At 37.5% G+C, this 24877-nt stretch overlaps 3 protein-coding genes and 1 pseudogene across 5 annotated transcripts; 2 read left to right on the forward strand and 2 right to left on the reverse strand.

Moving 5' to 3' along the window:
• Positions 1 to 1618: 1618 nt before the first annotated feature.
• On the reverse strand, positions 1619 to 3592 carry LOC131678464 (probable cytosolic Fe-S cluster assembly factor CPIJ010948). The gene is made up of 6 exons (XM_058958638.1): positions 3410 to 3592; positions 3253 to 3348; positions 2923 to 3190; positions 2655 to 2862; positions 2419 to 2603; positions 1619 to 2357 (listed from the first exon to the last, which is right to left on the reverse strand). The coding sequence occupies exons 1-6, from the start codon at positions 3470 to 3472 to the stop codon at positions 1741 to 1743; spliced, it is 1437 nt and encodes a 478-aa protein (XP_058814621.1). The 5' UTR covers positions 3473 to 3592; the 3' UTR covers positions 1619 to 1740.
• Positions 3593 to 8037: 4445 nt separating this feature from the next.
• Positions 8038 to 10394, forward strand: LOC131678466 (RNA polymerase I-specific transcription initiation factor RRN3). The gene is made up of 3 exons (XM_058958643.1): positions 8038 to 8947; positions 9006 to 9626; positions 9684 to 10394. The coding sequence occupies exons 1-3, from the start codon at positions 8409 to 8411 to the stop codon at positions 10342 to 10344; spliced, it is 1821 nt and encodes a 606-aa protein (XP_058814626.1). The 5' UTR covers positions 8038 to 8408; the 3' UTR covers positions 10345 to 10394.
• On the reverse strand, positions 10361 to 13476 carry LOC131678465 (zinc finger protein 678-like). 3 transcript variants are annotated; one of them, XM_058958642.1, is made up of 6 exons: positions 13382 to 13476; positions 12643 to 13048; positions 12456 to 12584; positions 11943 to 12397; positions 10845 to 11881; positions 10361 to 10768 (listed from the first exon to the last, which is right to left on the reverse strand). In XM_058958642.1, exons 2-6 carry the CDS (start codon positions 13036 to 13038, stop codon positions 10476 to 10478), a joined length of 2310 nt encoding a protein of 769 aa, XP_058814625.1. In that variant the 5' UTR covers positions 13039 to 13048; positions 13382 to 13476; the 3' UTR covers positions 10361 to 10475. The 3 variants fall into 3 exon arrangements, with proteins under 3 accessions (XP_058814625.1, XP_058814624.1, XP_058814622.1); XM_058958641.1 differs by having other exon boundaries at positions 12643 to 13165; positions 13382 to 13459; XM_058958639.1 differs by lacking the exon at positions 13382 to 13476 and having other exon boundaries at positions 12643 to 13255.
• On the forward strand, positions 13277 to 22321 carry LOC131679528 (uncharacterized; annotated as a pseudogene).
• Positions 22322 to 24877: the final 2556 nt, after the last annotated feature.

Raw genomic sequence — 24877 nt, forward strand, 5'->3', positions numbered from 1 at the left:
CTGGATCCTCTTGGTAATCTTCTGGAAAAGGTCATCTAGGCTAACGACTTGCTGATTTCTAGGTTCGCTCGGAACTGTCACATTTGTATGAATATTGTAAACATTAGAGCGAATCTAGGGCGACTTGATTCTAAAACCGAAAACAGCATAATGAAAATGAGAACGGGCAATCGCAAAGGCAGTTCGGATCCCGGAAATGGATCTAGACGGTGGACGCCATTCGCACAGTGCACGATACACTTTGTACACGGCACGGAAACGGGTGCCAGTTTTACACCGGAAGAATCTCTTCGGTGGCACAACGTTGTTGATTCGAATTATTTTCCTCTGCGTGACCAAGGATTCCGACGGTTACTATACCAACTATAAGGGCCCTTTGGAAAAGTAACAAACGTGTTGCTAGTTCCATGCATTTTCTAAGAAAATATCATTTAACACTACCAGTTACCTGAGCCACTAAGGGATAGTCATATTTAAAATACAGTTTCGAAATACAAGTGTCTCGTCGTGTCGTTGGTTTAACTGTGTGAGAGTTAATACCACCTCTGCCAAAAATCCAAGGCGTCTCTATAGATTTTCGGCAGTGATGGCTCGCATACAGTTGAACCGTGTAAAACATGTCCCTGTTTCCTTGCCGTGTGCAAGTTAATCTCCATCCTACTCGATGTAAAATGTTGCATGTACACGAACGATTGTACCATCCGGACGATATAGCTATCATGTTGCTCGTTTGGCAAGCGAGCGACGCTTATGAATCTTTGAAATAGTCACACAGTACCTTTATTTATAAACTACCTGTGTTTGATTATCACTTAGGTGCGAGTGTGTGCAAATGCCAACATTGCCGAAAATCCATAGGGTCTACCGTTTATTGTATCGTTCGGACATTATAGTCATGATGTTCGTTTGGCATAAGAGCAAGAACCGTTTCAAACGGACACGCAACACCTTTATTTATAACTTTTCGTGTTTGATTGAGCTACTTAAGTGCTATTGACGGCTCTGCCTGAAAAATCTGCCTCAACAATAGCAATTTTCCTTTTTTCGCGACTTTCCAATTTTATCGATTTCAATTGACTACTTCTATTGCACAAATACATAATTATCACCAATAGTCAAGTTAGGCATTTCTGAATCGGCTGGTGTATAAATTATTAATATCCATCTAGTAATAGCGGAGTTATGCAGTTACATACACCCCTATTCTTGTTTACGACGAACGCGAGATTCGTTCGAACGAATAGTAAGCCCATTTGATTTTGCTGCCGTAAACGAGAATAGGAACCGTTTTCGTTCGAATCTCGCATTCGTCGTAAACAAGAATAAGGGTGATAGTTTCGTTACATAGGAGATATTTCAGAATGGCACGTAGCCCCATATAATGGAGTAAGACATTTTCAAAGCCAAAAAGTTTGTTTTTCGGCCGTATTCAAAAAAAAAATTTGTTACTTCCAAACGGGATACCTTGAAGCTTTCTCTAAGACTGCAGCATGTTTTGAATTTGTTTTTGGGAGTTTCCCTCTGTTCAAAATGGAAAATGATTTTTGTATGGAGAAACATGAAGGACATCGGCTCTTCATCCATTCTGGACATCATAAACAATCAACAACGTGCAAACTGTAGTTTGTTGTTCCAGAAGTCTTTATATTTAAAAAATAATTTCCCAGTATAAACAAATAGTGGATATTTCTTCCAAATATTTCCAAAACTTTAACAAAACTCCGCTAACAAGCATATCTTTCACCATTTGATATTCAAAGCCGTATTAAGCTTCTCGATAGGATGATAATTAGTATGTAAAAACTCTTTCCGCTTGTTGTTGTCACCTGAGTTGTCCAAAAACGTGGTATACACCGTCTCAACCGTTTCGTTCTCCGGATTTGACTGCGGTAGGTGCCTGTACATCGTTTCCAGCTCCACCGTCAGTTCTCGTTGGGTTTCCCCATGTATGGGACGAATCTGGGCTCCTCCGTTCAAACACCCCGATGGACAAGCCATTATTTCAATATAGTGGTAGGTGCACTTGCCCCGTTTCAACTTTTGCACCATATTTTGAATGTTACGAAAGCCGTTTGCAATCGCAAATCGGAGAACCACTTCACCGTTTTGCTCCAGAACCGCTTCTCGAAGATCATTGTTTCGAAGGTTTTGAAACTCCACGTGATCAACGACAATGTTGAACAGCTTACGGGCAGCGTATTTGAAGATGTATTCACTGTAACCGCCGGAACCCGAACTTTCGTGAGACCACATAAAAACGGGAGGCCGAGGGGTTGGCCATGGCCAATCGATAGGCGCTTTTTCCACGATTTGTAGCATTTGAATATCGGAGCTATCCAACATTTGCTCGATTTCGACTGAAAAAGGTTTATTGTTATTCTAGTGGACCAAATAATAAAATTAACAGCTTAAACTTACTAGATGTTATCACGCAATCCACATCACGACAATTCTCCACGTCCGAGAAAAAGTCCTCCCGTGATGCTTCCAACTTTTTGTCGTAACAAGGCATTACTGTCACGTGATAGATGCGATCACCACTAACTCCTAACATCCTGGCAAGGTACTTTTTAACTAGTACCCCCATTATTTGCTGCGGAGATCTTTAAAAAAGCAATATTATTTGATAACTATGCGATTTTCTTCAAACAAACCTTGTGCTCGCGATATAGGGCAAAATAAAATTGCCATGAGTTTTCTCTGCATAGCAAACGAACCCGGGACATGCTGAAGCCATCATCGGCAACGTTCGATTGTTCGTATTGTATCGTTCGATAAACTCATTTCTACTCTCGATCAACGCTAAATCATCTGCTATTTTGGTATCTAGTACAATGTCTGCTCCCAGTTTTTTGAAATACCCTGTAAAATAAGATTCGCACAATGGTCAGTGTTTGTTTTTGAAAACAAAATGAAGCCTACCTGCAATGTGTTCAAATGAATCTTCCGGTGACAGGCTATACCTTTTCGCCAGCGATATGATCGGCTGTTGAGCAACTGTAAATACAATACATTTGATTGCCTCCAGGTGGTTGTTCAGTTTGGCCAGATTGTTTTCGTTCATCACCTTTAGAAGCTCTTCCTGACTTTGCTGAGTGATTAAAACACCTTCCGCCGAAGTGATACAACCGGAACAAGCTAGACAATCTGCCAGTGTGATTTCCACTTTTTCCAATTTCTGAAGGCCACTCTAGCAAACGATAAAATGTCGTTAATATCTTCTAGATAACAACTAATTTCAGCTTCACTCACAGACGTAGCTTGCATGTATGATCCATCATCCTGGATGGTGATCTTTGATCCAGTTTTTGATTTCTTTGTCTCTATTTTTACCGGTTTGATGCATTCCTGTGGGTGCAAACGTATCATTTATGAATTTTATTTTCTTCTGATTTTATGCTTGATGTACCTGCGACGGGGTAATAAAATCGTCCAAATCCGTAAGCTGGAGTGCCCCACTGAACCGTGACATAGCAATATTTTTTTCTATTTAAGAAAATATCTTACAGTTGATTAACGATAACGTATGTATTGATAAATTCACAATTTTGTAATTGCACGAACTGACAAAAAATTGTTTTGATTGCTGGCTAACCTTCAACCAGATCTGACGTTCAAATTCACCACGGACGTCATACGAACCGAAGGGTCATCATATGTGTAGGTAATGCGGAGTAATAACAACACGGAGAAAAGTTTCCAACCGCACAGTACACGCAGAATTTTATTTATGTATCGATAGCATACTTTCCTGTCTGCCTCTCGTTTCTGCTGTAAATTTTATGCATTGGACATATTCGGTCTATCCACTCATTGAATGCTTACTAGAAGCACAGACTAACAGACATAACACTCGAAAACAATGCTTCGCCCGCTTTAACGGTCATTTTAAATATATTTGTAGTTGGGACTGTGGCCACATTTGAAATTATGGCGCCACTAACATATGAACAAGCATATGAGGGATAGATCACTAGCGAAAAATTGTTTCCAAACCTGAGGGGTAACACTAGCAAATGAGTGTTTGGGACTGTGAATAAAAGGTGGAGCTAGTGTTCTGAGAAAATTGTCGGATCGATGTTTTTTGTAGGAATTCCCTCATAGTGTTATGTCTGTTAGTCTGTGCTAGAAGTATATGCTAGAAAATGCATAAAAATCACAGCAGAAGAAAAGAGACAGGAATAGAAAGTATGCTAACTATGCATATTTTTGTTTCTCAGTGTACATGTAATACCTATTGATTTTAAGCATAAATTTTCGAAATTTGCGGTGGTATATAGATACTATTTTCAGGCACATAAATCGAATGTGTAAACTCGCAAGAAATATTAATTTTACATTCACCTTTCATAACAAAACCTTTCATAATACATACATTTCTGTTCTATATAACAATAGGCACATATACATTATGTGTGCGCAAAAATAGTATGTACAATGGACACGAATGTGTGCGCTTGGCAAGTTTGAAATTTCTTTCCGGAATGAGTTTCACAGTGACACAGAGCATTTAAACACCATCATAAATACTTTAGACAAGCTATTTGAAACGTTTTAAATAGACTGACAGTTTTACATATGACAGCTGGAGGAAAAGAAACCCCTAAGTAGTGGGAGTGAAATGATTTGCATAGAACTCTATTAACGGCCCTTACACGTTCGATATTTTTATCAATACGAGTATTGACGATATTGCTTCAATACGTCAATTCCATTTAAAATGTACATCGTCAATACAACTTTTTTCCATTACACGTACAATACTTTATTCAACACCGACAAAAATATTGAATGTGCAAGGCCCGCTATAGATTTTAAGCAAATAGAATTTACATTCAAATTTTTATCAGTGTAAGTATTGCTGAAAATAGAACATTGCATGAAATTGTTTAAGCTTGCTTTTTGGAGAGTTCACAGAGCTTGTTTATAAGATCTTGGTTTTTCTTATTCGACCAAAGTACGAGAAACTCGATTCAAATCACGTTTAAATTTTACGACCTTTCAACGACTCATGTACGTAACTGTTACAGACAAAACAATAAGTTCACGGCGTAGTTGACACTTCTTTCTGCGCCACTAACCTTCATGTTAACCAGCAGCGAGCATAAGAGGATATGTGTGAATAAGCAAACTATGTATGATATGTGTGAATAAGCAAACTAAGCCACCAAACAATGGAAGAATAAGTTAAGGGGAGCGTCTGGTGTCTATCGGCAACCATTTTCAAAAAACTGATAACGTTAAAAATACAGTGTAAAGAATACACTCTAAACTACTTCTACCTACATTTTCAAGAGAAAATACTGAATGGGTTGTTTTCTACAGCGTTTTTTCGTATGTAATTTGATGTAAACACCCTTTAATAGCGTTTTTCTAGAAACCGTGTTTTTTAAATTGGCGAAGACGATAACTCAAAAACTAATCAACGAATTGACTTGATTTTTTATTGAAACTTGGGGGAATTTAAAAATATCGAGTGAGGAATAAAAAGCACCCTAATGGGAGGGATATCAATAAGCTAAATGGGTACCAAAATAGTAACAAATACTTTACAATTTTCCCGCCGCAAGAAGTGAATAAATTCATGACTGTCTAATTCCTGATCAACAGACACTATATTTTGCCTGATATTTGTTCCAAATTTTGCGGATTCAGTTAAAATACGCAAATAAATATACCTATTTTCAATTCTTTTACTATTTTGAATCAATTCCGTCGCGTGGTAATCTTTGGTGAAAAGCATAATACAGCACAGCATGTTCAAAATTATTTTCTCCAGCGACGTCCGAAGGATTTTAGTTTTTTTTAAATAAATGATGTCTGCATCGATTTTGTTGGCTATTTTCGGAAAATTTAATACTAAGAGAAACGAAAGCAATGAAATTAAAAAACGGATAGGTATTCTATAAATGATGGGGCGTTGAATTTAATGATATTTTCAGCGTTTCGCGTAAAATTAAAGTAGCGAAAAAAATCCTACGTAAGCCATGTGCTATTGTTCCATGGAATTGGATAAAAACTTTAGTTTTTGGCAGTAGATCAAACATCACAGGAGATAGATTTCGGGCCCGAATTTTAAAAAAAAGCGCTGGCAGGAAAATGCTGAACAAATTATTTGAAACTTGTATTATGAATCCCATTTTTAGGATCTTGATTCATCTCTTTATTACGTAAAGAAAAATATCTGAAACATGCTTATGTCGTGTTCTAGAATGGTGTAAATCCTTAACGTTCAGTTTAAAGCGCCTCGAAATGCGACCATCTTTGAAATTGAAAAGGCTGTTTTCCACGCCGTTGGCAACATTTTTATGATAACCAATTACTAGTACTCTAAAACTGCCCTGAATACATTAATTGATTTTCAAAAAGATTAAGTAAAACCCTAATAAAAAATATTATACACGAACTTTAACCCATATAGTGCAACGATTCCACATATCGTTTGGATGATACGCTGAATAGGTCGTTAGGCTCTTGAATCATAAGATGTTTATTAGGGAAGGAAACGAAAAAATATAAACATTTTCTAAAATTTTGGTATAAATATTTCTAGAACCTTTGAAATTTTACAGATTGTAAATGTATCTGTCAGAGATGCTGCCTTCTTATAAATATGCATTTTTCTTTGGAATTATTTGTAGAATGTTATTCTAATCTAAATGAAGTTTACAGTTTCAGTTTTTTACAGTACCAGTGCATTGAAAACGCCTTCAGTTATTTTAAGTTTCACTTCATATTAAAAATTTCTATGTGATTTAGCCTTCTTTGGAACAAGACCAAATCAATGGAAATAATTTTAGAATTTCATTGAAATACAATAAATACAATGAAATTGATTTGCCTTCTTTAAAATTTTCGAAGTATATTTTTGGAATATTATTAATTTTAAATGAAATTTCGACCTTCTTTGATTTCGCCTTCTTTTTAGCATAAGCTGTTTTCTGGACCTTCGATTGATTGATAATGATTTCAAATAAAATTATATATGAATGAGAATGTTTTTTTATTATCATTAACATGATCAAGCTGTGAAGGGAACCAAACAAATATTTGGGAAGCAACATAGTTCTAAATCCAAATGTTCTCAAAGAATTTCAGATTTTAATAGTTTAACAAATTACCGAGAAAAAGTACGTTCCGGGAAATGGTATTTCAGGAAATGGTTTTCCGGGAAATGGTATTCCGGGAAACGACATACAATCCATTGTGACATGTATGCGCCTGAGACGAGACATGCGAATAGCAAAAATTTTTTTTAACTCAATCTCGTGGTATCGCGGAAAGGTAAAATCCGGGAGGGTGTCACTCCTGTCATCCGCTATGGAGATATACAACTTTGACAGTAGTCAACATATAGTGGGCCTAGCCGCCTCTAGGCCCATGTCGCCCGTGCAATAGCATTGGGTTGTTTTGATTTTAACAAAGGCAGATGTTGGCTAGGACAAAATGGCTGCCTAGCAGGGGGCTGGTAAAATCAGGTAAGTCGTGTTGAAGGTAGTTTCCATTTAACTATGGCAAAAATCATAACTCAACCTTGAGTTTAATTTACTTAAATTTAAGTTGAATTTACCTAATTTGAGTATACCCCAAACAACTCAAAAGTGCCTTACCAATGACCTTACTGCACGGAAGACCTCGATTGAGTCGAATCTCTCGTTTTGTTTTTTACAACACTAATAAGTGCGAAAGCGACGCACAAATTTAAGTTAAAAGAACTTCTTCTGTGTTTTGTTTTATTTTTGCCTGTAGAAAGACCAGCTATGCGAGACGAAAGATAAAATGAACCGAAAAACAGATGAAAACAACTATTCGCAGGTTCCTTTCCAGGTATGTACATAATCCGTGTACGTACATTAGCCGTAGAAAAGTCTATGGATATTTTTATCACTGTTGCGTGATAATACAAAACTTAAAAAGCCCACACGTATTCGTGCACCCCTCGCCAATCATTACCCATCAGATGTTTCTTCTCATGTGTGCGTGTTGGTCATCATCCATCATCCATTCTCCGATTTTTCCATTCATGGAGGTTTTGTAAAACAAAACGTCAAAAAGACGAAACGTGTGAAACAGCTAAAACGTGTTCGCTGATTTGCTGGGTGAAGATTATTAAATTTTGTGAAATAGTTGAGTTAAATTCAGTATTATTGGTGTTGATATTGTGCAGAAACTTCAAATACGCTAATTTAAAGCTTCTACAGTGATAGAGCGAATGATCGGAATTAGCTCCAAAACGGTAACTGCGTAGAGGGTATTCGTAACCTTCAACAGATTAGCTTCTTCCGTGTCCAATTAAAGCTAATAATCGGATACGGATTCAACGAAAATCTGGTGGATTGCGTTTTGGTCACAACAAAAAGCCTATTACGGATATTTCACACCACAATATTAATTAATACAATGCAAGAATGTCGATCACAACGGAAAAACGCCGATTATCATCTATTCTAAAACCTTACCCGAGCCTAGAAAGCCCAAAGCTGAATGCGAGCCTTTCGCAAAACAAGGTTCGCTTCGACGATCTATCAATCGAATCGGTTCTCCAGGATGCCCTGGAAAATAATCGGCTGCAGCGCTTCGAACATTTGCTGGCTTCCATCAAGGAGGAACAGTTCGATGAAAACAAATTCCAGCAGGTCTTTATTGATTCGAAACGATGTGTCCACCTATTGAACGCCAACTTTGGAATGTTGGTGGAGGCCTTGCTGTCGGTGAAATGGTTATCGCGGAGTGATACCGCGCAGGAAATTTACAAGGCATTTGTGATAGAGCTGCTGGTAGCGCATAGTAACTACACGTCCCTGGTGGTGTCGAGGTTAGTGCAGAGTTTTATCCCAAAGGACGACGATCGGAGCGGTTGGGTTCATGGGGTTCCTACCGAGGAGACGCTAAGGACGGTGGCCCCGATTCACGATTTGATTGTAAGACTGATAAATGTAATACCGATGTGAGTAGCACCGTATGATTATGTAGCTACCGAAAATATAATACTATTATGTTTTTAGGTTATTCGATGTAATTCTGGTTCATTTGCGAAAAAACTTTCCCTACTTTAAGAAGCCTACGCACGTGGTTTGTGGATTCGTACACAACATGTTATGCATGACGGAGTACTCATCGATGTTTGTTGAAGAATTATTGGAGATAATTTTCAATCGAATGTTGGTGATAGATGTTAACGCTCCCAGGAGAGAAATTGAGGAAGCGGAATTCCCAGAAGATGAGCAGCAAATTTTTATGATGGAGGACGATGCTGTAGCAGGCCACAACGAGGATGAGGAAGATGTAACGATGAAGATGCCATTAGCCGAAACGTTGGATTGTTGCATGGAACTGTTGTTCGAATATATCAAAAAACGAACTTCTTCGGAAAATACCAATGAATCAGATCGAATGTTCAAGGTGCTGCTGTCTCTTTTTGACAATCACATTCTGCCCACACACAACACGCACCACGTGCAATTTTTGATATTTTACTTCTGCAGCTTTAAGCAGTCCTATGCGGAATACTTTATAACGTATCTGTGGAAACAGGTGTGTAACCCAAACGTTTCCACTCCGATGCGACAGGCAGCGGTTGGGTATCTCGCTAGCATGCTGGCACGTGCTAAATTTGTCCCAATAAGGTTAGTTCACAACAAATGGTATGTCCCAATTCGATATTAATATTCCTGTAATTTCAGCCTTTTGAAATCCACGCTGCTAGAGTTTTCTACTTGGGTTCACCAATACATCCAGGAAACGGACTCGATGATTGGATGTACGCTGAAAGCCCACATGGTGTTCTATTCGATCTGCCAGGCAATCTTCTACGTGGTGGCGTTCCGGAGCAAGCACCTAACGGCAAGCTCGAAAAATCTCATCTTCCTCCAATCGCTGCAACTTTCGTCTATTGTCACCTGTCATCTGAATCCGCTCAGAGTATGCCTGCCGGCCGTAGCAACAGCGTTTGCCGGTGTTACGAGAGCTCATCAGTTGGCTTACTGTCATACTATTTTGGAACGAAATGCCCGTCGTAAACTGGCAACGATATACAAAAATGAAGCACAAACACCGCAGGAATGTTTGGAAACTTTCTTCCCTTTCGATCCGTACATATTGAAAAAATCGAGTCAACGGATCGATCCAATCTTTCTACAGTATCAAGCTAGTGAAACGGAAGAAAACCATCCAATTAGTTCACCGGAAGCACGTGGTCGCAAAAGGTCCGAATCGATGTCCGAAGATGTTGATGACTTTCTGCAGGAAAGCAAACGGCTCAAAAATGATCAAGGTGCACCACAGGACTTTGGTGAAATGCACTATACATACTCCTACGGAGTATCGCCGGGTTTTCACAATTAGAATCAAAACTCATTGGTTAGAATATATGTGTAGTTATACTTATTTTCATATACCTGCTTTGCACTGTTTCTACTTACGTTACATCACAGCCCTTTTTCGCGAATATTTCGCACTGGTACTTCACTTTTGAATTAATGGTTTTGCTCCTGTCGTTCTTTCAGACGCAAATGAGACGTCAGATGGGCTTTCATGTGACCGGAAGTTCGGAAAGTGAGTGAACATACCGTGCATCGGAAAGGACGGTCCCCAGTGTGAATCCGCCGATGAAGCTCTAAACTGGATTTACTTGAGAATTTACCATTGCATCCCTCTTCTGAGCAGTGTAGCATTTCCCTTTTCGTTATGTGTGTTTGCATGTGCGACTGAAGTACGCCTTTTAAGGTAAAACTTTTTGGACACTGAGTGCAAGGGAAAGGACGCTCGCCTGTTGGAAAGATAAGGGAGATTAGAGAAATGTTCTTTAGTTTACTTGCTTCACAATAATGTGTTACTCAACTCACCTGTGTGGGTTCGTATATGGCGACGAAGATCAACTGGCCTTTTAAAGATCCTCTCACAGCCTTTGCAGCCGTACTTTTTCTTGCCGCCAACAACAACTTCGGAAAACAGTTCTTCCTCGGTTATGTTCGACATTTTCGATTGTCGATTTTTTCTTTTCTTTTGGGAAACAGGAGCCGAACAGCTTTCAGAAACATTCGCTTCGACCATATCAACTCCTTCCGCGGGCGTATCTTCAAATGTCTGGTTTATATACTGATAGAGGGCATCATCGGTTGTTTCGAAGTTCGTGCCTTCGTCTATTAAAGGATTCAGTCCCGTAGCAGCAGTGTCATCGTGAAAAGCAAAGTAACGTGGCTCTGTTGCTTGCATATCATCTCCTGCGTCGTTTGTTTCAATTTGCACGGGAATTTCGTATAACTGATCGCCGATTCGTACGATACAATTAGTCAGGTTACTGATATCTACGATACTAACATTTGGTGGTAAATTGCTGAAATCGATTAGCGTTTCGTCAGACACATCGACGAGTTGAATCTTTTCAGTATGTGTAATTTCATCTAATTCGTGTATTTCATCCTGATTGATTGGAGCATCCGTTGGAGTCAAACTTAACCCATCAGTTTCAACTTCCGGATGGACCGAACTTACGTGAGCCACAGAAATTTGATACCGTTGGTCATGACGGTTGCGATCTGGATTGTCGTGAAGCTTTGCGTGCCGAAGAAGACTGGATTGGAGACTGAATCGCGCCGTACACTGACTGCACTTGTAGTGCAATTGTGAGTTTTGATTGTGGCTGTTGCGATGAACTTTCAGCGTGTGGCTGGTGGTGAAAGTTTTATCGCATATCTCGCAACGATTCCCTTTAATGCCGTAGTGAGACTTGACGTGTTGTTTTAGATGACTGGACTTTTTGAACGCCGCTGGACAAACCGTGCAACTATAACGACGTTGTTCGCTAGATCCTTGCAGGTGTTCATGACTTCGACTGACGACTATGGGCTGAACTACTTGTGGTATTATTTGTTGATCATTTCTACAAAATAATGCATTAGATATTTTTCAATTTCATTCGCAATGGCTACGATTATACGAACCTGCTTTCGGGAATGCTCTTAACCATTGTATGACTGTCCATGTGTTTTTGTAACTGAACCACATCCTGGAGGCATATTCCACACGTACCACATTTGCAGATGATCCCGGGCTCCGATCGAAGTATGGTTGCTGTGGCTACCTCGCTACTGACGTCACTGGCCGTACAGTGCTCTTCAACAATAGGCTCAGACAGAAGGGTCGCATGCATTTTAGTTTTATGTGCATTCAGGCTACCAAGTTTCTTGAACAAACACGGACAATAGGGACACGGTAATCGTTCACCTAGCGAAGCATTTCTCTTTGGGTGAACCCGTACGGTGTGAACTCGGAGATTCACCTTCTGAGAAAATTTCAGACCGCAAAGTAAGCAAACATATTTCTGAACTTTACTATGAGTCAACAAATGCTTCTTGAGGGAGCTCTTTTGATTGAAGGATTTCCCGCAAGTGTCACACTGTTTGAAGAAAGAAAACCCTTATCTCATGACTACAAGAACCTAGCCTATAAATTACCATAAAAGGTTTCTGTTTGGTGTGTATCATAAAATGTCTTTCCAGCAGACTTCGCTTTTTAAACACTTTGTTCTCACAAATCGTGCACGGGAAAACTTTTCTACCGATTTCTCGAATCACGTTTATATTCTGCAAATATTAAATGATTTAAAACAAGTAATCAAACCATCTTAAAACAACTACTTACCGTTGGTTGATTATTTCGTTTCAAATGCTCGTCGTGACCTTCATTAACATGGGACTTCAATTCTTCCAGCGATCGAAATTCACGATCACAAACTGCACAGATTTGATCTTCTGTCACATAGTGCCGTTCGATGTGACCCACCAGAGTGGCATGACGACGAAAAATGATCGCACATTTAGGGCATTTGAACGGCTTCGAACTGTGTATGGCTCGATGAAGCGTGATATTCTTCAAAGAGTTGAACGCTGAACTGCAATCAGAGCAGGGGTACTTTTTCGCCGGTCTATGCATTTGGTTTACATGGCGAGCGAGAAGAGGTCTACTGCGGAACGTATCTGCACACTGCCCACAAGAATGATGGTCGCCAAGGGTGCAGCTCTCGCTTACAGCATTCATTTTGAGAGAACTGCTGAAATTTATCTATTATATCTAAGTATATTGTTGTAGTCACATTTCCTTGATGGATTTGTGGTTAGACCATTAGACTTATTATTATTAGCAGACAATCAATAGAAAACAAAAACTGAAAATATATTTTAGATACAAGAATAATAAAAAACAATTACGTTTACTACTAATTACTACTGAAACGAGATTTCAAACTATATCATTAAAATATTTTAGTATAATAAACATGGCTTGCAACGTCAGCAACGAAGTTAACTACCAAAAAGGATACACAACTTGAATCAGTACTTCTTGGATTATAGAGTGGCTGAGGACTCGCACATATACATACCAAACATTTCTAATGATCAGTAAATAAAATTTAAATTGATTAATAATCAGCTGAGAAACTTTTTACATATACAAAAAATTATTGCGCACTTCCCACCAACCTGGACTCCGCACTTTCGAAGTGCGAGCGATCAAACTGCTACTGAAAACTGCGAGCTGTCAAATCACATGTATTTCAAGTGATAGAGATGGTATTTTCATGGACAGACCAGTCGAGCTAACCAGTCTATGAGAAGAATTCAATAAAAGAATAGTAAGTGCGCAGTGTGGTTAGAATCCAATTTTTACTGCCACAAGCAATATGCACGAAATTCAAAAGTTTATCAATGAAACCCACGTGGTCAAATTAATGTTAACGTGGAAACTCGAGACTGGAAACTGTCACTCCGTGGACACAAATCGTAATAGTTGATGTACGCTTAGCTTATCTGACCAGATTTGGGGTAATCGTTGAATGTGCATTTTTAAATTTACTGCAGCGCTGCCCAAGTGACGAGTAGGGGCGATACAATGATTTCAATAAGTACACGGAAATTGGCGAGGGTCTGCCCCAAAGGGAAAAAGAGCGTGTCCGGATAAGAATAAGAAGAGTGGCAGATTTGACAAACGCAAAACAGATTCAAGATAATCTGCATAAGGTGTATGCATGTGTGTACAATAATATTTTTGGTGTCAATCGCTTTGAGAGGCTGAAAGCACTAATTTCTATATTCAAAACATTGTTTTAATTAATTTCGTTTTTATTAACCTCTTTTGTGGGAAGTGAATCAGTATTTACGCAATGTCGATCTTGCCAATCATAAAACCAATACTCTCGCTTTACGTATGCCTATACCTTATCTGGTACCATCTTGTGTTTTCACGTCATTTGCAGTTTGACAAGACCAAAATTTGACAAGACCATAATTTGATGTTGGAACGGTCTATCCCTGACAATGATCATAGGAAGGGCAATCCCTCGGAAATTGGGTCATTAAGCTATATATAGTTTTCCGTTCCATTCGATAAATTTTAGGTCCAATATACATAATATAACATTATTAAAAAAAAATCGTTGTAATACGTAAACATGATTTTTTTTTGTTTTTTAAAATAAAAAAATTAAAGGATTGTGTACAAGACACGACCACGATGACATTAAAAATGCGACCATATTATTCGTGGAAAACAAATCGGCAACTTCAGTTGCCAAAGAAACGATCGAAGCATTTTTCCGTCAATGTCACTTTTCTGATTCAAATTTTTGTAGGTATTTTCTTGCTTCCATCCAATTGGTCAGTTTATTTGTTTTATCGCACATTTTTCGGATATTATTATAGAAGATAACTAACCCGATAAGAGGGAAGTTATTTACCAAAGCACGAAATGGAAATTTCATTTGTAATTCTTCTGAGACCGATTTTGTGATGCTAATAAGGACCGTTTGTTGTTAATATTATTTCACCGTTTCCTTGCCGACAACAATGCGACTTCTGTACACGTCTAGTGATGGAGGCAATTTTGAGAGCGCCTTTGTTTGCTGCTGCTAACGGGGAGCGTTCCTTCCAGGAACTAACGAAGCGGACGCCGGCGATAAACGAACTGATTTCAACGATGATCAAATGCAAACTGAAAACATTTTCCTACAGACAATTCATTTTACGTATCTCAGATGTGGTTCATCGCCAAAAAGGCGGTGCTAACGAGTAAACCACCAAAGCACGGCTAATTAATGCTTTTACAAAATTATTTCTATCAAAATTTACGGTAATCGTATCCTCTACGGAATCTGCTACACAATTGTTATGATTATTTCCCAAATCACGCAAGAATCTGTTTGTTCCGTACAGTACAGCGGCAATTATTGGCGGTTTGTTTATGAGAATCGTTTAGGTACGTACGTCCGTACACTACTCGTCGACCATCAAGTATCGAATGATAAGGCAAAAAGGAAATTCAGCACATATATTTATAACTTTTGTTTTGTTTGATTGACCTCTAGCCGCCTCGTGTATGCACATTTCCCCTTTTTCGTGCAATTTTTAAATTTTTATTCAACCGAATTTCAACAGAATACTTATATAGTACATCAATCTAATTAGCAATTATATTCAAGTCAGGTGTTTCTGAATTGATTGGTGTATAAATGATTGAAATCCGTCAATTGATTGCGAAGTTATAATCGTACAAACCTTACATAGTTTCGTTACATAGGAGATTTTCAAAATTTAGAATGACACCCAACCCCAGATAGTGGAGTAATACATTTTTATTGTCAAAAAACGCGTTAATGAAAACCGCGTAAATTTCAAAATCCGCGTAAAAAAACCTGAGTGTACTCTCCTATATAAAATACTGCGCTGCTGAACAGTGCAATAACTACAGAAGCACGTTGTCAGATGCCTTACTGATAAAAAACATATAACCGAAATATGAAACATGAAAACCAATAGGCTCTTTACCCTACGCAGCTACAAAGCGCCGTAAACATGGATTAACAAGTTACAACGCACACGCATGCATAAAAATAAATATATTTTTTTCAAACGCAACACTCTTAACCAGCACACACCGTATTGAATTAAATCCAAACCACCCCACCCACCCACTTTGCAAATCATTCTGTGACACCGTGCTGGTACCCGAAAAATCCGCACACGGCCACCGCTGCCGAAAATGCATAGCGTCTACCGCTTATTGTAGTGCCCAGACGCTGCAGCCATGATCAAAACTGAAACTGAAGAACAAAAACTGATTCAAACGTGTACGCGTCACCTCTATTTATAAACTAACCGTATATGGTTTAGTCACTTAGGTGCGAGTGTGTGCAAATGCCAACGTTGCCGAAAATCGATAGCGCTTATTGCATCGTTCGGAGACGATGTTACTCGTATGGGATAAGAGCAACAACTGATTTAAACGGACAAGCGTTGCTTCTATTTATGACTTTTCGTGTTTCATTGAGCAACTAAGCTGCCCTCTCTTAACGGCTGTGTCTGAGAAATCTGCCTCACGAATGGTAATTTTTCCGTTTTTCGTGAACTTTTTAATTTTACCAATTTTCAAAAGTCTACTTTTATTGGGGAGATATTAAATTATTACCAATATTTAAGTTAGGTGTTTCTGAATCGGTTGGTGTATGAATGATTAAAATCCATCTAGTAATATCGGAGTTATAAGCGTGCAAACCTTACATAGTTTCGTTACATGGGAGATAGTTTAGATTTTAGAATGACACCTAGCCCCAGATAGTGGAGTAAGACATTTTTAATGTCAAAAAAAAATAAATCTTATGTAAACTTGGCAACCATACATTGGAAAACTGCGGTTGTTTACATCTGGCCTATCAAGACAACACCCAAAATGAAAAAAAACTATATGCACTGGATCTAGAATGTATAACAAATTTGCATCAAATTAGAAAAAAATGCATTTAATTTCCATTTTTGCATCAGCTTAGCACTCCTTCGCAGAAAAGTTTGTTCAACAAACGTCCTACGCTGATCCACTTTGTTCGACGTTTTGTTATTGCGCACTTCCCACCAACCTGGACTCCGCACTTTCGAAGTGCGAGTGATCAAACTGCTACTGAAAACTGCGAGCTGTCAAATCACATGTATTTCAAGTGATAGAGATGGTATTTTCATGGACAGACCAGTCGAGCTAACCAGTCTATGAGAAGAATTCAATAGAAGAATAGTAAGTGCGCAGTGTGGTTAGAATCCAGTTTTTACTGCCACAAGCAATAAATGTGGGGCTAGTTTTTCTGTAGGGTTTTGACGTCTTATACGCAACGCAAACAACATTGCACGCAACGCAAAATACATTATGAATTTCTATTTTGATGGAAATAAATGCATTGAATTTCGCTGAATTTTTTTCTGACAGGGCATCATTTGTCGTGAAATTCGAAATGTCAAATGCTTCTGATAGTGTCAAATCTAGACTGTCAACATATTTCTTTATTTTAAATTTTTACATTATTTTTACGTTTCCTGAGTTGGAAAAAAACATTGTTGCAATCACGAAAATCAGCTTTACCGATGTATGTAATAAAAAGATTTTTTTCCTCATTTAATGACCCAATTAACGACGCTGAATCCCTCTGGATAAAGACTCGACACGTGAATCGTTTGTTTACCATTTATCTGTCTGTGTCATTCCAATCGAGCACGAGACCTGTCAATGGCGCTCGTTCCAAAAGGATTCGAAGCGATTTTCTTCGGAATGAGGGCTTTTGACAGGTCTCGTGCTCGATTGGAGTGACACTTACTGATAAATAATAAGAATAAGATAGAGATGGCGAGTCTTTATCCAGAGGGATTCAGCGCATTTAACGGAAATGAAAAAGTGCTCAAAATTTGAGTTGAAACTACTTAAAATTGAGTACAAACGCTAAAGTATCAAGTTGAGTAGATTTCGAAGTAGATCATTGGTATATTTTGACTCAACGATTAAGTATATTACTTAATAATGAGTAAAAATAAATTGAAAGAAATTTTAGACACAATAAAATATAAAACAATAAAAAGTATTCATAATTTGTTGGTGTTTCTATTTGATTTGTAAATTTCGATTTGTTTTTTTTTGCATTCTAAAAAAAGCATGGAAATCGTTCAAATTGGCTTAATTTCAGAACAGAAGTCATTGCGTCGCTGTTGTGCTATCTTATGACAAGCGCCATTTTGTACATTTCGAGAAAAACGATTTATAAAGTTTGAGATTGAATATCTTGAAACTTATAAATGGTATAAACAATTCAAAGAAGACAAATTATGCTTCTATCTATTCTGCATTAATCACTCAAATATTACGAAAATCGGTTAACTGCATTGCGAGTTTACTTTAAAAATGTAAACAAAGGTCGGTCTCACACGTGTCATAGGTGTGTATTGATGACAAAATTTGTATGGCGTGTCATAATCATGCATGGAAAATTTTCCATAGAAAAAAATCATCAATTATTAACTTTTATTCATATCTTTGGCTTCATTTGGTCTATAAACAATCGGTGAGATGCATTTTGAAGGAAATGAGTCAGAGAATCTAGAAAAATAGCTATTTTTGGGTACAGTGTTGCCAAATATGCTATATTTTCAGTTTGAAACTTAAATTGCATTTTTCTCACAGTTCGTGCATTTTTGTTTCGAAAATGATTATTCCATTGTGTTTATCAGATAGTTATACATATAAAACATCTCATACATAAAGATAATTAGAGCCAATCCCCAGAAACAGTCATTTGAAGCAAAAAATTAAAAATTTCTCAGCACGTTTCTCGCTATATCTCAGTAACCAAGCAGAATGTCAAAATTCTGTAAACGCCACTTTGTAGAGATTTTTTAAGCAAGTAATGTGGCATATCTAACTCAGTTTACCCCAAAATGGCGTTTGTCATAAGATAGCACAATAGCGACGATTGGTTTAAATTAATCCAACGAAAAGTAACTCACAACTAACCTTGCGTTAAGTAACAGTAACCCTGATTTGGTTGAAAAATAGCCTGACGTGCTAGCTTCGTGGATGACGCCATTTGCTTTTTTGTCTTCCGTCGCGATAGACGCTTAGTTCTGCTGTGCTTGAAAAAAAATCCGTGTCTTTTCCTGGTGTAGTAATTTACAGATTTCGTGGTGCATGAATTACTGGAAACCGCATACTCTATTGCACTGATTGGTATATGAATTACTGGAAATCGAGTTTACATTTATTTTAGCAGTTGCAGGTATATTGTTAATCCAACGCGTCAGAAAGGCAGTAATCGGGTACATAACTGATTTTTCTATTTCCAGAGATCCGCCACAAATACTCTTCTGTGTTTTCATCTCGCACCACCACATGGTGCATTGTGGAAAAAATTTCAACGCAAACTTTTCTTTCACCATTGGTGATCACGATAACGGTGAAGTTTCTACCCAGAGAAGAAAAAAACGCTTTTTTCGTTACACAGATTGGCGAATGCATTACAATAAATTGCAGGTAAATTGTAAATCCAACGCGCTGGTGAAGTGCAAGTTGCCTAACAGATTGTTTTATTTTTCAGATATCCGGCACCCCCAGCAAGATTGCTTGCATTTTTTTGAACTGTGAATCGCATGAGGTAGAAATCCACACCCCAGGAAATTACATTCCGCAACCGTATGATGCGGCACACATCACCGTCTGGTGAGAGTTTGGCGAGCTTAAATTCCGCTTTGAAAATATCGCAAATGGACTAACTTCACAAAAAGTTAGATAATAGGTCATACGAAAAACTAACTGGTAAGTCTCATTCCATTTACCACACACACACACACACACACACACACACACACACACACACACACACACACACACACACACACACACACACACACACACACACACACACACACACACACACACACATATATATATATATATATATATATATATATATATATATATATATATATATATATATATATATATATATATATATATATATATATATATATATATATATATATATATATATATATATATATATATATATATATATATATATATATATATATATATATATATATATATATATATATATATATATATATATATATATATATGTATATATATATATATATATATATATGTATATATATATATATATATATATATATATATATATATATATATATATATATATATATATATATATATAAACTTTTTATAGATATGTACATAGTCTACGAATCAAAATGGCCTTGATTCGCTAAGGCGAATAGTAAAATACAATGCCAGTTGATCCGGAACCCTTTACCCTTTTTATTTTGTCCTACATCAAGATACAAATCGCTGCTACTCTTTATTGTTCAAAACATTCTGCTTCGCTCTTTAGGAAATTTGGTGTGAGAATTTAGTAGGCTGATTGATGATGTGTTGTCAAGTTTCCTAGCAGATTTTTCATTGCCGACACACCGGTAATAAGGAATTTGATTTCATCTTCCACTCAAATCATCCCAATCATGCAGTGGATTCTCTCCATATCTTTAAGTGTTCGACTAGGATTTCGTAAGGCATATAATGGATATTGTGTGAAAACTGATCATATATGGACTTCGGGACTAGTTAGCGGTGTTTTCAATTTTCATGTTTTACCGCTTTGATTCGGGCAGATCGAGTAAAATAAAACACGCTGCACAGAAGGGCAGACTGTTGGCAATATCTATAAATTTTGTCAAAGTGTTTGATGCACTGAGGGGTAAAAGGGTAAGTTGTGGGTACGCCAGCAAATAAATATGGGTCATTCCATGCGAAGTGATCAAGACACGTGTAAAATGTCTGAGGAACGCGATGGCATTAGAATTTTCAAGATTAAGATATATGTATTGAGAGAAAAATAACCTTTTAATATTTAACTTAAAAAATCGCATAGTTGGCAGCACTGCCGGCAAAAAATAATATTTTTTCTAGACTCCTTGAACAATTTTCTTCAAAAGCCAACTTGCGGTTTGATTCTAGAATAAATAGAACCGGAGATATGATCAGAAGAAAATCCAGGGTTTTGGCAATTTGCCTAAACGGGGGGTGCTGCCATGACCCGAGGGGTGGTTCAATTGACACAAAAATTTGGGTTTTTATATATTGGCCCTAGATGAGCAATTCCTCCAAATTTGGGACAAATCCGTGAAGGTCGATTTCAAGTTTGCATCTTTTTTTGATCACTTCGCGTGGAATGACCCGTATTTACATGGAAATTAAATTACTTTCATGAAAAGTGCTAAATATCTTCAATAGAACTGAATATTGGTCACCAACGTGCCTCGCGCACATCACTGCTAACCTACCCTAACCGCACATTTCATAAGTTAAAAACGACTTGTTTGTATACCTATACGGATACAGAAAGCACATTTCAAGCATTATTGAAAAATATCATGCATGGAATAGATTAAAAGTACATTTCTCGAATTCTTGCGACATTTCAGATCTATCTCTGCCTTAATTTTAATTTCAGTCTTACTTCTTTTGGAAAAACGGTGGTTTCGACAGAGGACCACATACGGGTCTAATTGAAACGAGAGTAAGCAACATGCGAAAGGACTTACTTCCCGAGGATAGGTTATTTCGGCGAACTAAGAAAACTTATTATTCTTGAGGATGAATTGGTGCAACTGGCTGCGCATCTTGCCGCCCTTATTCCAACAGCTACAAACGCTCGACAAATAGCGGAAGGAATGGCTCAGGCGCATAGTTTGCATAAAGCACTTCTACAGGAAAATAACTTTCATATTATAATCAAAACATCTCCTCATTTACTGTCATATGAAGGTGAAATGGTTAGTAGCATTTTATAGTGCATCATCGAGATTTTTACTAGTTCTTCTATAGATTATACAGGCATTTGATTGTTTCCAGACAAATATGCACTCTGGAATATGTTAGAAGATGGTAAGAGATCTTGAAATTGTGTCAAGTAATTAAATTTCTCTAATTCCTGTTTTTTCCCTAATCACATTTTGTCAGAGAAGCATTGAGATTGATTAAAAAACTGCCAAATAGAGGCATCAAACGAACCATCGTTCTCGAAAATGCTAGCATGGAAGAGATAGCAGCTGCGCCCATGATAAGATGGAAAAGCTACGTGCGAACCGAGATCGATCTTGACGAAAAACTCTGTGCAACAATCATCTGCAACAATAATTGAACCACACATAATTTGCGTTGCTGACCGCTATAAGAGAGGTAACATGTACATTGTTTTTAACCAAAACGTCCTTCCTTGCGGTAATTCTAGCACACGGACCATCGAAATTTAATCAAAGCATTTATCGTTTTTGGGTTGCCGGTACCCGTGTTGCTTCGAAAAGTGGATGACCTAATTTCCGCTAACGTCTGGGGAACAAAACATTACAGCAAGTGTAAAGCTGTTACAGACTTAACTGTACGATACAAAGAGTTTTTTGGTGAATTCGATATCCAAATAATATCTTGTAACAATTCTTAACTATCGCAAAACTGAAAATTAAAAAAAAAATCAAATAAAACCATTGAAGCTATAAACTATGTTTATCTGCGTTCCATTTATCTCATTCAAACAATTCCTTCTTCTTCGTCCTTTAATTTGTGGATTTTTTTTATAGATTGTTATCGTCAACCTTACAATGGATCTTTTTTAATATCTAGTGAGTTAAATTCACCTAGTTCAGCTGGTTCCTCTCCCCATATTTTTTTTACCATCTAGTAAGTTAAATGTACAGTGATCTCAAAACTGCGAGCTGTCACATCCCATGTATTTCAAGCGATAGTACTTTCGGTAAAACATGATGATAAGTTATGTTCTACCATAGACCATGCGGTAGACTAGGGTGCAACGCCCAACTCCTACTAAGCAGAAGGCAAAAGAATTCTTCACATTTCCTTTCTATCATGCCCATATGAGCCTGCCTAGTTCTAGTTTTCCGTTCTAAGTTTATAACTGATTCGCTCTAGAATACCTATCCGTCTTTCAATTTCATTGCTTTCGTTTCTCTTAGTCCTAAAATTGCCGAAAATAGCCAACAAAATCGATACAGAAGATCTTATCTTATAAGAACTTTGTTTCTAACAAAATTAAAGAAATTTGTTCTAAATACGAACGAGAGCTAGGGGCAGATCACTTGTGATGCATTTTTAAAAATCAGCGAAATTAAATGCATTTATTTCCATCAAAATAGAAATTCATAATGTATTTTGCGTTGCGTGCAATGTTTTTGCGTTGCGTGCAATGTTGTTTGCGTTGCGTGTAAGACGTCAAAGTGGATCAGCGTAGGACGTTTGTTAAACAACCTTTTTTGCGAGGCAGTGCAAAGCTGATGCAAAAATGGAAATTAAATGCATTTTTTTCAATTTGATGCAAATTTGTTATACATTCTTAGAGTGATCTGCCCCTAGAACGAGAGGCACTATAGTTTAAATCAAACCAGAGAAAATTTGCATTGTTTTCTATTGTTCACTGCTACTGCTGTTTGTTGATGACTTTTCAAGCGATTTTGACGTTGTCAAACTGACCCCCATCGATCGGTGGGAAAACGATATTGCCTATTGTCAAACTCTGCATGCAAAGATAGGGATGTCAATTGCCTGGCTAAAATTAAAGAGAAACAAATCACTAGTAGAATCAGATAGTCCCCATAGAAAATTTGTCAATTGATAAATTTCTAAATCGACCGACGAAATTCGGGTGATTCCAGGTCGATCGATAAATTAACCGACTAGTTGGGATTCACCGGTGAATACTTTGCCGCAATATTTCAATAGCCATATTTAATCTGTGTAAATCTGGTTCAACTTTCAAGCTACCAACTAATCGACCGATTTAATTAAATGAAATAGACCGATTTCAAGAGATTTTTTTGTCATATTTAATCGGTTGTCTAGTCGGCAGACGTCCATGTTAAACTTCTCCCATAAGAGTCTGTGCAACAATCGACCCATTGATTGGTGGCATGGTCGGCCGATTATACCGACGCAAACCGATTTGGTCGGTGGGTAAGTCGGGAGGATTTTTATGGGGCATATGTCCCAAAACCGGTTTAATGTTTCTTTTCAATTTTCTTTCACGTTATAATTATTTCTAGAAAACCGCGGAAAAAATTACGAGAAAGTTATACTTATATAAATCGGAAATCTTTGTTGATTCATTGATTTCAACCAAAATTACGCGCTTCACTTTTCCCGCCAATCAGGTATTACAGTAACAAAATAGTGCTTAACTCTGCCACTTTGTGAAGTTTCTTAAGGAAAAGTTTTATTTTAGCTTTACAAATATGTGTACAAATATACATACGAACTTTTCCTTCCCTTTCCAAAAATCACAAAAACAAGTATCTTTTTGTCTCCTAAAGCAGTCCACCCTCTTAAGTGTATCTATTAATTTAATTAATCCTTTAACAAACTACTAAAAATTTTGTGTGGTTTGATGCATCAGAAAAAATATACCCTCAAACATAATCTTGAAGTGGACAGTATACGAAGAAGTTACATGTGGACGAGTTTATAATGACTTTGTTTCTACTTACTTGGAGTGACTTATTTTGATTTTAGTTTTCCGAGATATGTTCCAGATCGATCCGAGGGTCATAAGTTAGAAAATTAGCTGCCTGAAAGTTCTGGAAAATGAAAGTTTGCACACTGATAAGTGATCAAGGTAATCTAGACAACTTGAAATTGTTCGGTGGTTTTTGTAGCGGTGGTAGATATAAAAAAGAAATACAAAATATGTCCTGATACCATCATTTTCAACCCGAGCAAATGCTTAATCGTTACGTTCACGCGGAAATGCCATCCGATTCAGTTCAACTACCATCTCTTCGACTCGAGTATTCCACTCTAATGTCAGGGATCTCGGAGTCATCATGGATTCGGCACTAACGTTCAAATCACATACATCATCCATTGTGGATAAGGCATCAAGACAGTTTGGGTTCATCTTCCGAATAGCGAGAAACTTTAAGGACGTATACTGTTTAAAATCTCTCCATTGCGCGCTGGTTCGCTCAACACTGGAATATTGTTCTGCTGT

Source organism: Topomyia yanbarensis, chromosome 2 (genome assembly GCF_030247195.1).
Source record: "Topomyia yanbarensis strain Yona2022 chromosome 2, ASM3024719v1, whole genome shotgun sequence".
NCBI classification, from domain to species: domain Eukaryota; kingdom Metazoa; phylum Arthropoda; class Insecta; order Diptera; family Culicidae; genus Topomyia; species Topomyia yanbarensis.

Excerpts from the sequence above, each read along its gene's own strand:
- LOC131678465 (XM_058958642.1), bottom strand. The coding sequence starts at position 13,038 with ATGAATGCTGTAAGCGAGAGCTGCACCCTTGGCGACCATCATTCTTGT. Across the intron at positions 11,882-11,942 it reads AAGAGCATTCCCGAAAGCAG|AAATGATCAACAAATAATAC; the intron begins GTTCGTATAATC and ends ATTATTTTGTAG. Across the intron at positions 10,769-10,844 it reads CCATATACGAACCCACACAG|GCGAGCGTCCTTTCCCTTGC; the intron begins GTGAGTTGAGTA and ends TCTTTCCAACAG.
- LOC131678466 (XM_058958643.1), top strand. The coding sequence starts at position 8,409 with ATGTCGATCACAACGGAAAAACGCCGATTATCATCTATTCTAAAACCT. Across the intron at positions 8,948-9,005 it reads CTGATAAATGTAATACCGAT|GTTATTCGATGTAATTCTGG; the intron begins GTGAGTAGCACC and ends TTATGTTTTTAG. Across the intron at positions 9,627-9,683 it reads GCTAAATTTGTCCCAATAAG|CCTTTTGAAATCCACGCTGC; the intron begins GTTAGTTCACAA and ends CTGTAATTTCAG.
- LOC131678464 (XM_058958638.1), bottom strand. The coding sequence starts at position 3,472 with ATGTCACGGTTCAGTGGGGCACTCCAGCTTACGGATTTGGACGATTTT. Across the intron at positions 3,349-3,409 it reads ATTTTATTACCCCGTCGCAG|GAATGCATCAAACCGGTAAA; the intron begins GTACATCAAGCA and ends TTGCACCCACAG. Across the intron at positions 3,191-3,252 it reads CATACATGCAAGCTACGTCT|AGTGGCCTTCAGAAATTGGA; the intron begins GTGAGTGAAGCT and ends ATCGTTTGCTAG.